Here is a 14,966-nt window from a genome sequence, read left to right as displayed (position 1 = left end):
GGTGGCAAAAAATGAGTCTGGCATAAGCTGTGGGTAAAACATTAACATTCCAGTTAGGACTTTTATAAGACAACATTTGACATACTATGTGATTTAATCTTTTTTTTTGTTAGTGGAAATTGGAAGTCATAGGTTACATCTTTAGTGGCCTGTTTCTATTGTTAAATGCTGTTCACTGGGTGAATTTATTAGATCCACATCTAATGCTGGGCAGGCATCAGATACCCCAAGGTGAATTACACCTCAAGATGTCGAGACCAATTTCCTGATGGTTGCTCATTCACTGGAAAGTGAACAGTGATATTGCCGTAAATAAGTCCTCTTACAGGACGTGCACCCGTATATATGACATTCATTGACTTCTCAGATCAATGTGAGCTGTCATATAAAAGTAAACTGTATAGCAGCTGCATAAATATTTAAGTAGAAGGAAATGCCAAGTACATTATCAAGGGAGTGGAGGAAAGGTATTCGTTCTGCCGATCTCAGACACCACAGGACCTCTATCGTGATCCTATCAATTAGGTGCAGACAATTTATGTCATTATGAGAGACAACACCAGCAGGCTGAATCTGTGGTCAACCAACATCTATGAGGTCATATTTTGCGACAGGGGATTGTTGGATAATGATCAGGTGTTGGATTGCTGGTTGATTAGCTTCTTCTATTTTGTAAACATACTGGCACCAAATGCAGTTCTGCTGCTCACACCCTAGTTGAATACTGGCCAATTTCACATGATAAGCCCGAGGTTTTTCCTTGTCACTGTTGCTGATCTATTTGGCAGCCACATGCTGAGCCCATGTGTTTCATGAATCATCCTGAGACTGGTCTGGTAAATAACTAATGCAGGCAAGGGATATAACACATTAGCAAGGCCACATTATGCAATTGTGCAAATTGGACAGTGACTGATGGATCACATATTATCCAAGGCCTGAAATGGAAATGGGGAATGACAGCACAATGGTAGGTTACTGCATTTGCAGCTACAAGCCCAGACTGATGAACCAGTGGTGAGATTCTGAATTCCAGAATGGTAAGCCTGGAATTTAAAGAAAGGCAAATAAGTTTGGAATTATACTGCATAGCAAATTTTTTTTCCAGAAGTGTTGCTTCCTCAGGAATTTTGGTTTTGGTTTTGATAGACTACTTGAACCTGAACACAAATATAACTTCAGACTACTTGCATCATGTAGGAATTTGGAGTTTCAGGAAATTAACTTTTTTTTTGAATATAATGCATTTAATTGCATAAAGCTGCTGACACTTTGCAATAGTTCAAATAAGCCAAAAATGTTTGGTTGATGATTTTCATTTGTACTCAGTGTCTGAGGCTTCTTGCTTAAGTGTCCAAAATTAATCAGCCAGCATTAATTGATTCCAGTTGCCCTGATACCATGACCATAATGTCCTGGTGAAACCTTTCATCATGCTCTTCACTGACAACCTAAGATTTGCAGGGAAAAAGTCTAAATAGGATTGCAGAAAATAAATCTTTCGTGACATGTTGCACTTCATGGCTTTGTATACTTGAAGCATGTTGTTGACCAGCTGCACATAGATAGGTGCTCTGTAGTTGCTAAGAAAATTTTCAACAACATCCTTGAATGCCTTCCATGCAATTTTCTCTGGTTCCATTAGAAGTTCTTCAAATTGCCTGTCATTGATAACCTATTTGATTAGTGGACCAACAAAAAATGCCTTCCTTAATCTTGGCAATCTCTGGAAAATATCTGACTCAAATATCAAACACCTACATGGAAATTTTTGTGCCTGGTGACAGCAGATTCCATCCTTGCAGTCTTCAACCCACTAATTCTGCTTTTAGTTTTGACAAATCCAATTCTCCGACCACGTAGGTTGACTCAGATTTGGTTTATCAGATGAGGCTCACTTGCCAGAAAGGGTTCAAAATCTGTATCAGTATATTTTTCCATTCTTGGTTCGTGCACCATGGCATCCTTGTCTGCCTCCTCTAGACTCCATGTCTCTGGCGGCTTCAGTACTGGAAGATTATCGTCACGCGGCACAGGTTTCCTGGCTGAAGGGAAACTGCGGTATTCAATGGGTTTCTTGTTTTTAGCAAAGAAACCAGATATAATGGCCAGGCAGAATTAGCAGTCACGAATCTTCTGTTCTCGCCGTATCATCAGGACATCGAACAGCATTGACTACCAAGTACCTCTGAGTCAAGCTCTAAAATTGACAGTGCTCCTTAACAAATATGAGCTCAGGCTTTGTCTTGGTTGCCAATTTTGCACCCAAAGCAAAGCTCATCGGCTTTCTCAATAAGAGTGAACACGCTCCATCTTTGAGAATTAAACGTATACTCACCACAAGTATAGGGAAATGTCATGAAAATTTTCATGATTAGCACCTAAAAATCCATAAGATTCACCTAAAAGTATTCAGGAACCAAAATCGTTGCTGCCTAGTTTTATTGGCTGGTACCTGTACAAAATAAAAAATCTCTTTGATTGCGGTGGAAATCTCTATGGATTGCTAACACCCTTTAACAATGAAATTCTGCCCTTTGGTCAATATGTGACTCCAAAACTGCTATTGCCATTAACCATTTCTCTGAACACTGCACCAGCGTGGTATAAACAAGTCAAGTGGCAAAAATTAATGAATAGCCAGTGACCTTGGACTCCTATAATTTTTGAAAATCATACTCCCTTTCAGAACTTGGTTTAGTTTTTGACAAAGTAAGTGCCAGTGAAATACATAGTAGTGTTACTTTTTTTTTATTCTTGAAGGTAACACAAGGTCAGAAATTCATACCTTAATGCCACCCCACGACTGGTTGGAAAGGAAATCCACAGGGGTAGATACACCAGGCTGGGCTGGAAAACGAAGCAGGAAGTCTAGCTCCTTTGGATTAATTTCTTTATTAGTCAGAAGTATCTGTTAAATTAAGGGAACAAAAATACAAATAAGTATCAGGCTAGTGAATTAATGGTATGATTTCATTTCATTCCATCATCTGATTAAAAAAACATCAAAACGGACCAATACGCAACCCTTCCACTAAAAATTCATATAGATTTACACTTAGTTAGAAAGATATAGAAACATAGAAAACCTACAGCACAATACAGACCCTTCGGCCCACACTGCTGTGCCAAACATAAACTTACTTTAGAAATTACCTAGGATTACCCATAGCCCTCTATTTTTCTAAGCTCCATGTACCTATCCAAGATTCTCTTAAAAAACCCTATTATATCTGCCCCCACCACCATCGCCGGCAGCCCATTCCACACATTCACCACTCTGCATAAAAAACATACCCCTGACATCTCCTCTGTACCTACTTCTAAGCATCTTAAAACTGTGCCCTCTCGTAACCATTTCAGCCCTGGGAAAAAGCCATCCGCACGATCAATGCCTCTCATCATTTTATACACCTCTATCAGGTCAACTCTCATCCTATGTCGCTCCAAGGAGAAAAGTCCAAGTTCACTCAACCTATTCTCATAAGGCATGCTCTGCAATCCAGGCAACATCCTTCTAAATCTCCTCTGCACCCTTTCTATAGTTTCCACATCCTTCCTGTAGTGAGGTGACCAGAACTGTGCACAGTACTCCAAGTGGGGTCTAACCAGGGTCCTATATAGCTGTAACATTACCTCTCGGCTCTTAAACTCAATCCCATGGTTGATGAAAGCCAATACACTATATGCCTTCTTAACCACACAGTCAGCCTGCACAGCAGCTTTGTGTGTCATATGGACTCGGCCCCCAAGATCCCTCTGATCCTCCACGCTACCAAGAGACTTACAATTAATACTATATTCTGCCATCATATTTGACCTATTAAAATGAACTACTTCACCTTATCTGGTCTGAACTCCATCTGCTACTTCTCAGCCAAGTTTTGTATACTATCAATGTCCCGCTGTAACCTCTGACAGCCCTCCACACTATCCACAACACCCCCAACATCTGTGTCATCAGCAAATTTACTAACCCATCCCTCCACTTCCTCATCCAGGTCATATATAAAAATCATGAAGAGAAGGCGTCCCAGAACAGATCCCTGAGGCACACCGCTGGTAACCGACTTCCATGCAGAATATGATCCGTCTACAACCACTCTTTGCCTTCCATGGGCAAGCCAATTTTGGATCCATAAAGCGAAATCCCCTTGGATCCCAGGCTCTTTACTTTCTCAATAAGCTTTGCATGGGGTACTTTATCAAATGTCTTGCTGAAATCCATATACATCTACTGATCTATCTTTATCAATGTGTTTAGTCACATCCTCAAAAAATTCATTCATGCTTGTAAGGCATGACCTGGTTTTGAAAAAGTCATGCTGACTATTCCTAATCATATTATGCCTCTCCAAATGTTCATAAATCCTGCCTCTCAGGATATTTTCCATCAACTTACCAACTACTGAAGTAAGACTCACTGGTCTATAATTTCCTGGGCTATCTCTACTCCCTTGATTGGTCCTATTCTCTCACGTCTTATCCTCTTGCTGTTCACATACTCGTAGAATGCCTTGGAGTTTTACTGAATCCTGTCCGCCAAGGCCTTCTCATGGCCCCTTCTGGCTCTCCTGATTTCATTCTTAAGCTCCTTCCTGCTAGCCTTATAATCTTCTAGATCTCTATCATTACCTAGTTTATTGAACCTTTCGTAAGCTTGTCTTTTCTTCTTGACAAGATTTTCTGCAGCCTTTGTGCACCACAGTTCCTGTGCCCTACCGTCCTTTCCATCATTGGAACATACCTATGCAGAACGCCACGCAAATATCCACATTTGCCACATTTCTGCCATGCATTTCCCGAGAACGTCTGCTCCCAATTTATGCTTCCAAGTTCCTGCCTGATAGTTTCATATTTCCCCTTACTCCAATTAAACGTATTCCTGACTTGCCTGCTCCTATCCCCCTCCAATGCTATGGTAAAGGAGATAGAATTGTCATCACTATCTCCAAAATGCTCTCCCACTGAGAGACCTGATACCTGACCAGGTTCTTTTCTGAATACCAGGTCAAGTACAGCCTCTCCTCTTGTAGGCTTATCTACATATTGTGTCAGAAAACCTTCCTGAACACACCTAACAAACTCCACCCCATCTAAACCCATTGCTCTAGGGAGATGCCAATCAATATTGCGGAAATTAAAATATCCCATTACAACAACCTTGTTTTTATTGCACCATTCCAGACTCTATCTCCCTATCTGCTCCTCAATGTCCCTGTTACTATTGGGTGGTCTATAAAAAACATCCAGTAGAGTTATTGACCCCTTCCTGTTTCTAATTTCCACCCGCAGAAACTCACTTCCTTTTCTGCAGCCGTGACACTATCTCTGATCAATAGTGCCATGCCCCCACCTCTTTTACCTCCCTCCCTATCCTTGCTGAAACATCTAAAGCCCAGCACTCTAAGTAGCCATTCCTGCCCCTGAGCCATTCAAGTCTCTGTAATGGCCACAACATCATAACTCCAAGTACTGATCCATGCTCTAAGCTCATCTATTTTGTTCATGATACTCCTTGAATTAAAATAAACACATCTCAAACCATCAGTCCGAGCGCATCCCTTCTCTATGCGTGGAATGGGCTGCTGGCGGCGGTGGTGGAGGCAGAAACAATAGGGTCTTTTCACAGAATCCTGAGATGGCTACATGGAGCTTAGAAAAATAGAGGGCTATGGGTAAAGCCTAGATAGTTCTAAGGTAGGGACATGTTCGGCACAGCTTTGTGGGCCGAAGGGCTTGTATTATGCTGTATGTTTTCTATGTTTATATCACCTGCCTATCCTCCCTCTCGCACTGTCTCCAAGCTTTCTCTATTTGTGAGCTAACTACCCATTCTTCCATCTCTTCAGTTTGGTTCCCACCCCCCCACCCCCACCCCCCCCCCTTCAATCCTAGTTCAAACTCTCCCCCGTAGCCTTAGCAAACTTCCCTGCCAGGATATTGATCCGCCTCGGATTCAAGTGCAACCCATCCTTATTGTACAGGCACGCCTGCCCCAAAAGAGGTCCCAGTGATCTAGAAATCTGAATCCCTGCCCCCTGCTCCAATCTCTCAGCCACACATTTATCCTCCACCTCACTCTATTTCTATACTCACTGTCACGTGGCAGAGGCAGTAATCCCAAGATTACTCCCCTTGTGGTTCTCTTTCTCAGCTTCTTTCCTAACTCCCTGGGACAGCCACAGGGTTACTCTCTTGTATCTGACTCTTACCCTTCCCTCTCCTCACTATTACCCACTTATCTGTCTCCTGAGACCCCGGTGTGACTACTGTACTTGCCTGTAGCTCCTATCTATCACCGCCTCACTTTCCCTGACCAGACGAAGGTCATCAAACTGCATCTCCAATTCCCTGACCCGGTCCCTGACGAGCTGCAGCTCTGTGCACCTGGCACAGATGTGGCCGACCAGGAGGCTGGGAGTGTCCCAGACATCCCACATCTGACACCCAGTACAGAACACCGGCCTCACAGACATATTTCCTATTCCTATACTTCACAAGTAACTTACCTCACCTCGATGCTACCTTCCTAAGTTCCTGTTAATATTATTTCTATAGTGCCATTGCCTTAAATGACCATAACAGCTAATATTCATAAATGTCCGATATTACTTTCTTTTTCCCTTGAGCATATCCTTTTCACGTTTCATAGTAATGTATCCATCTACCATCCATAGCACTATGCATGTGAATTGTGACAGGCAGGACTCACCTCTAATTATCTCAAATGCAAAAAGTCATTCTGTTGAACAATGCATGTCAAAATACTACTCCTTGTACAACTTAACCTTTCAGTTTGAGAAAGCTGGTAGAAATACGAACCAGATGCAGACCTTTACACTCATCTAAATTTGCATGCCATCCAGACAGATCATGCACATTTATTTCAAGGTAGTGAAACGGAAAACAGAATGCAAGATATAATGATACAGTTACAGAGGAAGTGCAGGGTAGGTGCAAAGGTGAGGTAGTTTGGGAGATCAAAAATGTATCTTTTAGTATATGAGAGGTCCATGCAAGAGTCTGATAACAGCAGAACAGAAGCTGGTCATGAGCCTGGTGGTACATGCTCTCAAGTTTTTTCGTTCTTCTTCCCATCAGAAGAGGAGCTTTTCTGAGGTAGCTGGAAATACAGATGGAGTCAGTAGAGGGGATGCTGACTTGTGTGAAGGAGTCAAATGGGCAGTTGATTTTTTTCACTCTTCTTCAGCACCCCATCCGCAGAGAAGGTCTTCTCTGCTCATGTCATGTTTTACTGAGGTTGGATGTCTCATCCTTTACCAGTGGTGATTCATTCATGAAGCTCTCTAATCATGACATCACAAGCAAGAAGATCTTATCCTCACTTGAATCTTTGGAGACAGTAATTGCTTAGTGACAAGGAGCAGTATTGCTGCCCAACTTTTAATATTCTTAGGCCTGAGATAAGAGTGCCAGTGATATCACAATATAACTGCAGTTACTCAAAGCTTCAAATCAATTGAAGTATTATTCTCACTTTCTGTTTCATTTGTGGCTTGACCTGCTGCTGCTTATTTCCATCATTATTTCAGTTTTTCAGCACCACAGGAGTTAGCCTGATTTCTGTGGTTGGAAATATGTTGAAGTCCACTATCAAGGATGAGGCTTAAGGTACTTGGAGGCATATGATAAAATAGCCCAAAGTCAAAATGGTTTCCTTAAGGGGAAATCTTGCATGACAAATTTGTTGGTGTTCTTTGAGGAAATAACAAGTAGGACAGACAAAGGAGAGTCAGTGGATGTTGTATACTTGGATTTTCAGAAGGCCTTTGACAAGGTGCCGCACATGAGGCTGCTTAACAAGATAAGAGTCCATAGTATTACAGGAAAGATACTAGCATGGATAGATGATTGGCTGACTGGCAGGAGGCAAAGGCTGGGAATAAAGGGTTTGTTTTCTGTTTGGCTGCTGGTGCTCGGAATAAAGGGCTTGTTTTTTTTGTTTGGCTGCTGGTGGCTAGTAGTGTTTGCAGGGGTCAGTATTGGGACCGCTTCTTTTCACATTATAGTCAATGATTTGGATGACAGAATTGATGGCTTTGTGGCTAAGTTTGTAGATGATAGGAAGATAAGCGGAGGGGCAGGCAGTGTTGAGGAAGAAGGGAATCTGCAGAAGGACTTGGACAGATTGTGAGAATGGGCAAAGAAGTGGCAGATGAAATATAATGTAGGGAATTATATGATTAATTTGCGAGAAAGAATAAAGGCATAGATTATTTGCTAAAAGGGAAGAACATACAAAAATCGAGGTGCACTGGGACTTGGCAGTCCTTGGGATTCCCTAAAGTTTAAGTTGCAGGCTTGAGTCAGTGGTAAAGAAGGCAAATGCAATGTTATCATTTCTTACAAGAGGACTAGAATAGTAAAGCAAGGACGAAATGCAGAAGCTTTATAAGACATTTGTCAGACCACATTTGGAGTATTTTGAGTACTTTTGGGTCCCTTACCTAAGAAAAGATGTGCTGGCGCTGGAGAGGGTCCAGAGGAGGTTCATGAGAATGATTCCAGACTGGAAGGGTTAACATATCAAGAGTATTTGATGGCTCTGGGCCTGTACTTGCAGGACTTTAGGAGAATGGGAGGTTGTGGAGAGGATCTTTCCAATAGTGGGGAGTCTAGGACTGGGGGCACAGCTTCAGAACTGAGACACATCCATTCAGAACAAAGATGAGGTGGAATTTCCTTGGCCAGAGGGTAGCGAATCTCTGGAATTCATAGCCACAGATGGATGTGGAGGCCAAGTCATTAAGCAGTTGAAGTGGAGGTTGGTTGGTTCTTGATTAGTCAGGGCAACAAATGTTATTGGAAGGAGGTAGGAGAATGTGGTTGAGGGGGATAATAAACCAGCCACAATGAAATGGCAGAGAAAGGTCAACGGCCTGCATAGCCTATTTCTGCTCCTATCTCTTAAGGTCTTCTGGGAGCTGACAGACACAAAAAAAACGTGTCATATTTTGAATTCTCAAGTCTTGTCAAACAACTGGATTACACTGCACACTTAACAACAAACTTGCATAACTCTCACTGGTGTGAACTTATTTTGCAACTATGTATTAATTAGATTGAGATAAATCACCAGCAATCTTGAGTCCCATGACACTTCGGATTATCTCAAGGATGATTACCTAATACAGCATGTACTTTACTACAATCCTATCTAACTGAATTAAATTAGTTGCTTCTGATGTTTATTTTCTGGATAACATGTAAATCTCCAAAATCAAACAGCAAGTACATGCACTGTCACTGGAATAACTTATTAGGAAGAATAGCCGAAATTTTTTAGGTGAAAGGGCAAAAGAAAGAATATAAATTCCCTGAATCTTCCAAGGTCAATGCCTGTCTGCTGTGCCTGATTAATTTGGATCCAGAGCTCAGTATTTCTCCTATTATATCATCAACCTTCTAAATTACGACAGAAGTAGAGATTGAGACTGAGGAAATTTCTCTCTGAAAGGTTAGGAGTTAAATCCAAGTTAACAGGATAATACTGGCAGCCGATATGTAGGTTAATGCTGCTCAGGGAGACTCTTCAGTCAAACCTAAATAAGTAATTTAGGCTTGCCATAATTTAGGTAGTGTTATTAAATGGGGATGTGACCAGGGAATATGAATATGGGTCACTACAAACGAGAGCTCTATCTTTTGGAATCAGTTTTCATTGTCATCCTTGAACAACGTCTTTGCATGTTATTCCCATGAATAGAACAGCATACTGAAGGGAAAAATAAAACAGGAACAGAACATTTCAGCAGAACACTTTGTATTAAGGAAGTATTGTAGTCTTCGATTAATTCAATGTTGAGAAGATAATACTTCCAATGAAGGACTAATTTCATGGTCAGTAGTTTCTTGAGGACATTTTATTTCTGTTATTGACATGCCCAAGGCAATGAAATATGCTCCTCCATCTTAAGCATGCCTTAATGGGGTAAAAGGGCAATTATATAATCGTCAAATTTCTTCAGGATTATGTATTTAACTTAACCTTAAAGAGTACGAGCAGTTATATCATTGTAACTTTTCCACTTTATATTTCAGGTGTGAAAATAGGTCTTCAAAGTGAGGAAGTTCAATTATCTTTGAATTGCGGGTAACTATCTCTGGTTGGCTTGAATTTACAAAGAACCGGTTGGCATCGTTGTCAATCATCAGAGAAAATAAAATTGTTTCACCTATCTGCACTGGCTTTTTTTCAAGACTGAAGTAAATCTTTCTAACAAAAAGCATGTGCTGTATGAAAAATAAACTCATTTAACATTTCTGTTTTTTAATCTGTGAGCCAGGACCCCAAGTTTGGGCCACTGGTACCATCTGGGGGGAATAATTCTTATAGTGATTTTTGGCAAGGTATACACCCCTAGTGCTAGAAAATATGTGATAACATTGCAGCGGTAGTAGCTTTCTGTGAGTGGGACTGGGAGTTGCACCTCCACGCTATAAGAACCATGATCCCATGGTGCTTTGCCTATAAGATGAATTGTGCCAGGTACCTGTCCCCTTACTTTGCTCAGATGACAAACCTCCTAGACAAAATTCCTTCTGTGTTTGAGGCCTTCAAGACAGTCCAATTCTCAGTGCAGCTGTCAAGTAACAACCCCTTTGGGCAGATCCCTGTGGACCAGGCTATTGAAGCCACAGTGAACAAAGACACACAGACTCCTGGAGGCACATCATGGTTCAGCGTGAATGCTGGAGCTATCAAGCATTACTACATAACAGCTGAGCAGCACAGTACATTCCTGGGACAGTTAAGGGAGATGGTGCAAGGCAACAAATCAGAGAGCTTTGTCATGCGGAGCTACAGCGGCCAAGAATCCAGAAAGATGAGGAAGCAGTTTCAGCAGTGGTTAGCCTCATACATGAATGGGTCAACCCATTTGCAGAGAAGCGGGACCTCATTAGCATCTCCACGGCAAAGGCAGCCCCCAAGGACATTGTCTCCGACCTGATGAAGGCATATGAGATTGGTGAGCAATGCTATGCAACCTTCAAGGATGAGAGACTAGAGGAAGACCCACCAGCAAAGAAATTCCATGACCCAATGAAAGCCAACAAGCTGAAAACATTCAGTGATATGTGTAAGAAGAGAGAAGTGAAATCAAATGGGAGGGCGATCATCTTGAAAGCAGACAGGTCTTTGTTTGAACACATCATAGTGATGGCACAAGGGTGCAGTCTATGTATGGAGGATATCCTTTCTCATCCCCTTGGACCATTGCCCTGGGCCCTGTCCACACCAGAAGCATTGCTGAGAAAGACAAATAAAGCTACTTTAGCCACAACCTTGCAGAAAAATGTAGCAGTAGAAGAGCAACTCCCAGGAAACTCTGCTACAGTGGTTGATGGAATTAACTCGGTCCAAAGAGTGAAAGGTGATCAAGTTACTTTCAGAGATGTTGCCACAACAATTCTGGGTATGGCTCTGAGGGAAGGCAGTCAGAGTAGCAGAATAGATGTTGTGTTCAACACATACAAGAAGAACTCTATCAAGAATAGTGAAAGATCTCTACAGGGTGAAGAGACTGGTCATGACTTGCAAGGCATCACAGGCACACAGATGGTGAGGCAGTGGAGGAGCTTCCTGACCAAAGTCAGTAACAAAAATAGTCTCATTAGCTTCATAGTCCGTGAATGGAGGAAGGCAGAGTACAGAGCAAAGCTACAGGAGAAGATTCTGTATGCAACTGTGAATGACAAATGTTACAGAATCACATCTCAAGACAGTGAGGAGGTGTCAGCTCTTCAGTGTCAACAAGAAGAAGCAGATGGCTACCTACTTCTCCATGCTGCCCATGCCACAACAGAGGGACACCAATCTGTAGTGATCTGCTCAGAAGACACAGATGTCTTTATCATGTCTTTAGCATTTTGTGACATGATAGAGGCGCCATTGTTCCAGAAGTGTGGCACTAGGACCCGTACAAGTCTTTTAGACACCAGGAAGGTTGCTGCCACTGTTGGCATAGAGGTTTGTAGGGCTCTCATCAGGTTGCATGCATATATAGGATGTGACACTGTAAGTGCTTTTACAGGCAAAGGGAAGACAAGTGCCCTAAAACTTCTGACCAGCAACAGGGAAACTCAGGACACATTCTTAAAGAGTTGGGTCAGGAATGGGATCTCTCCCCAGAACTGGACAAACTGGAAGCATTTACATGTCTCCTGTATGCCCCAAAAGTATCGACCACCAAGGTCAATGAGCTCAGGTATCACCTTTTCTGTGCCAAAAAATGTGAAATCGAAAGTCATCAACTCCCACCATGCAAGGACTGCTTAACAAAACATGCACAACGAGCCAACTACCAGATTGGTATATGGAGAAGATGTTTGGAGGAGGACCCACAAGTGCCAAGCCCTGTTGTCAGAGGATGGAAGATGGAGAGAGAAGAGGAAGCTGAACAGTTGGTGGTGCACTGGATGGAAGGCCAGCCAGCACCCGATGCCATCCTGGATCTACTGGCCTGTAACTGACCAAAAAATTATTCACTCCCAAGATGTATATGTGTTGCAAGTGGCCTCAGATATACATAAAGCTACCACTGGTGCAATGCTATCACATAATTTCTAACTCTGTGGATGTATATCTTGCCAAAAATCACTATGAGCATTATTCCCCTCAGATGGTATTGACCAACCCTACTGGCTCACAGACTATTTCAAATTATGTCAGTGCCAAGCTGCACATAGCACAGCATAGTTAGAGGAACTTCACACCACATTATGAAAAGGGAGGTTATTTTGTTTGTACATGGCAGTGTACAATGGAGCAAGAGTGTCAAGCTGAGATTGCTTGCTTATTTTTCTTTCAATTAAAGACATATAAAACAAGCTGCAAACCTGACTGCAGGTGAAGGCATTTTTCCATAGGAAGGAAAAATAGGAGAGGCCATTCATATTTCACCTTTCCCAGTTAATTCCAGCAATATACCAAAAGCGGCCTTTGTACAATTTAACCAAGTCACCCCACTCACTCTTTCCACTTGGTATAAGAAGATACAAGTTGGAAATTAATGAGCACCCTATTACAAAATTATATGTGAAGAAAAAGTCCATCATTTCCTGGATCCCAATACTATGCACAAAAATAGCATCATGCATTATAAGGGAAACAGTGCTCTGTGCTTTATGGTCAACAAGACCAGTATATTTCTTCCTGCATTGTCAAGTTTCACTTAATGTTAACAAGGAAAGTCATTGAAGTAGAACAATATCAAACAGTTTGAGTTCACTGAGTTTTCAGATACTGATGTAGCATGGTACAATGATGATTTTTACACATGAATTGGAATAAGATAGTTGATATTTCAAACTGTCAACATGAATTTAAGCAGATGTCCACACAGGAAATTTTCAATGGATCTTTCATAAAGTTAGAGGGTAATATATGCGATATCAGACAAAGGACTTATCAATCTATTAGGCTTTCTGGCAGGATGTACCGGCATTTGTAATAACTTGTCCTTTGTTAGGAAATAATTCAATTTAGTTTTATTGAAACTCATCTCTATTTTTAAAATGAGAAAGGGGGTTTGAATTAGATTGACTTTGTGTAATGACAAGTAGTCATAGAGTTATAGAGTAATACATCACAGAAACATCTAGTCCAAGCCAACCTTTTCTATTCTGCCCAGTCCTGTCTACCCACAATCAGTCCATAGACCCCCTACACCTCTCACATTCATTTCCCTATCTAAGTTCATCTTCAGTGTTGCAACTGAATCCACTTCCACCATTTATTGGACCTTGTCAATGGCCTAATTACCCAGTTTACAGTTAACAATCACAGTGTGCCTCTTTACAATTCCTGCTATCTGAAACTGAACAGAAAGTCCCGACTGGCACTACTCTTTAAACCTCCCACCTCTTGCGACAAGTAACAGAGGTGCTACCATAAGAAGGGCAACATAAGGGCTGTCCAACAGGAGGGCTAATGACTAATGCACCACAGTCTGCCTTCATTACACACAGATTCAAATCTTACTAAATAAGTTAGAAGGTAAAAATGACCAATATCTTTCTTGGACAAACAGAGTTATTTGTCCATTAGCCAACGATTTTTTTATTATCTTCCCTTCTGAATCAGTTTTTCTTTACAAGAATGTCATAAAATAGAAGTTGGTATTGGCCACCAGCTCTCTCAAGTTTGTCCTGCCATTCAACATGATCATGGTTGATCTATGCTGGCCACTTCTCTTTTTGTGAGAGGAAGTAACAAAAAATAGAAACAATAAAATGGAAGATAAAACACAAAAAACAAATTCTGGTTTGGAAAATTAACAAAAGAAAAACTCCTCACCCAGAGGAAATACAGGAAACACACTTATCAGAAATGTTTGGTCCGGAATATCTCCAAATGTGAGATGAAGGTTTCCTTTGGTGTTAATACTGTGAAATTTTATGAGACCATCAGATTTAAGATGATATTCTAAACATTATAAGTACAGGAAATTGAGGACTAAGGAACATAGGAATCTGGAATTTAGTCCAGAGATTTTAGAATTTAATTCAACTAAATTTTAATGGTATAGAAATGTGTACCAGAAATGCACCTCTAGTCTTCCTGTCTGCAATTTCTTTTCAATATAGCTAAGATGACAGCAATGAAGAAAGAGAAAGTAAACTGAATATTCCTCTCGCATTGCTAGTGGCACCCTGGCAGAGAGTGGCTAAGCTTTCATAGGGTTGAAAGAACTGGTACATCCTCACAGTGCATGAATCTAACAGGCCAACTGGGGAAGCAAACTCCATTATTAAAGGCAGCAAGAATGCATGGAGAGGAGAACAAGAGCTAAGAGTTCTGATGATAGGTCATAATACTGAAGTATTAACTACATTTCTTTCTCTAAAGATATTGCCTGACCACTGGGTAATGCTAGCGATTCTCTCCTTTTATTCCAGGTTTCAAGTATCTGAATTTGTTTTCCAACATTAAGGAGTTT

General features: G+C 41.3%; 1 protein-coding gene across 1 annotated transcript in view; it reads right to left on the bottom strand.

Moving 5' to 3' along the window:
- The window catches only part of dnah9 (dynein, axonemal, heavy chain 9), a 585,611-nt gene that overhangs the window by 151,154 nt on the left and 419,491 nt on the right, over nucleotides 1-14,966 (bottom strand). The window contains exon 59 of the mRNA XM_063074264.1: nucleotides 2,789-2,911. Coding sequence (XP_062930334.1) covers nucleotides 2,789-2,911 — 123 coding nt within the window. The remainder of the gene's footprint in view (nucleotides 1-2,788; nucleotides 2,912-14,966) is intronic.

Source organism: Mobula hypostoma, chromosome 22 (assembly GCF_963921235.1).
Source record: "Mobula hypostoma chromosome 22, sMobHyp1.1, whole genome shotgun sequence".
Lineage (NCBI taxonomy): Eukaryota > Metazoa > Chordata > Chondrichthyes > Myliobatiformes > Myliobatidae > Mobula > Mobula hypostoma.
The sequence above is the reverse complement of the archived record's forward strand: the minus strand, read 5'-3'. Positions and strand labels throughout refer to the sequence as shown.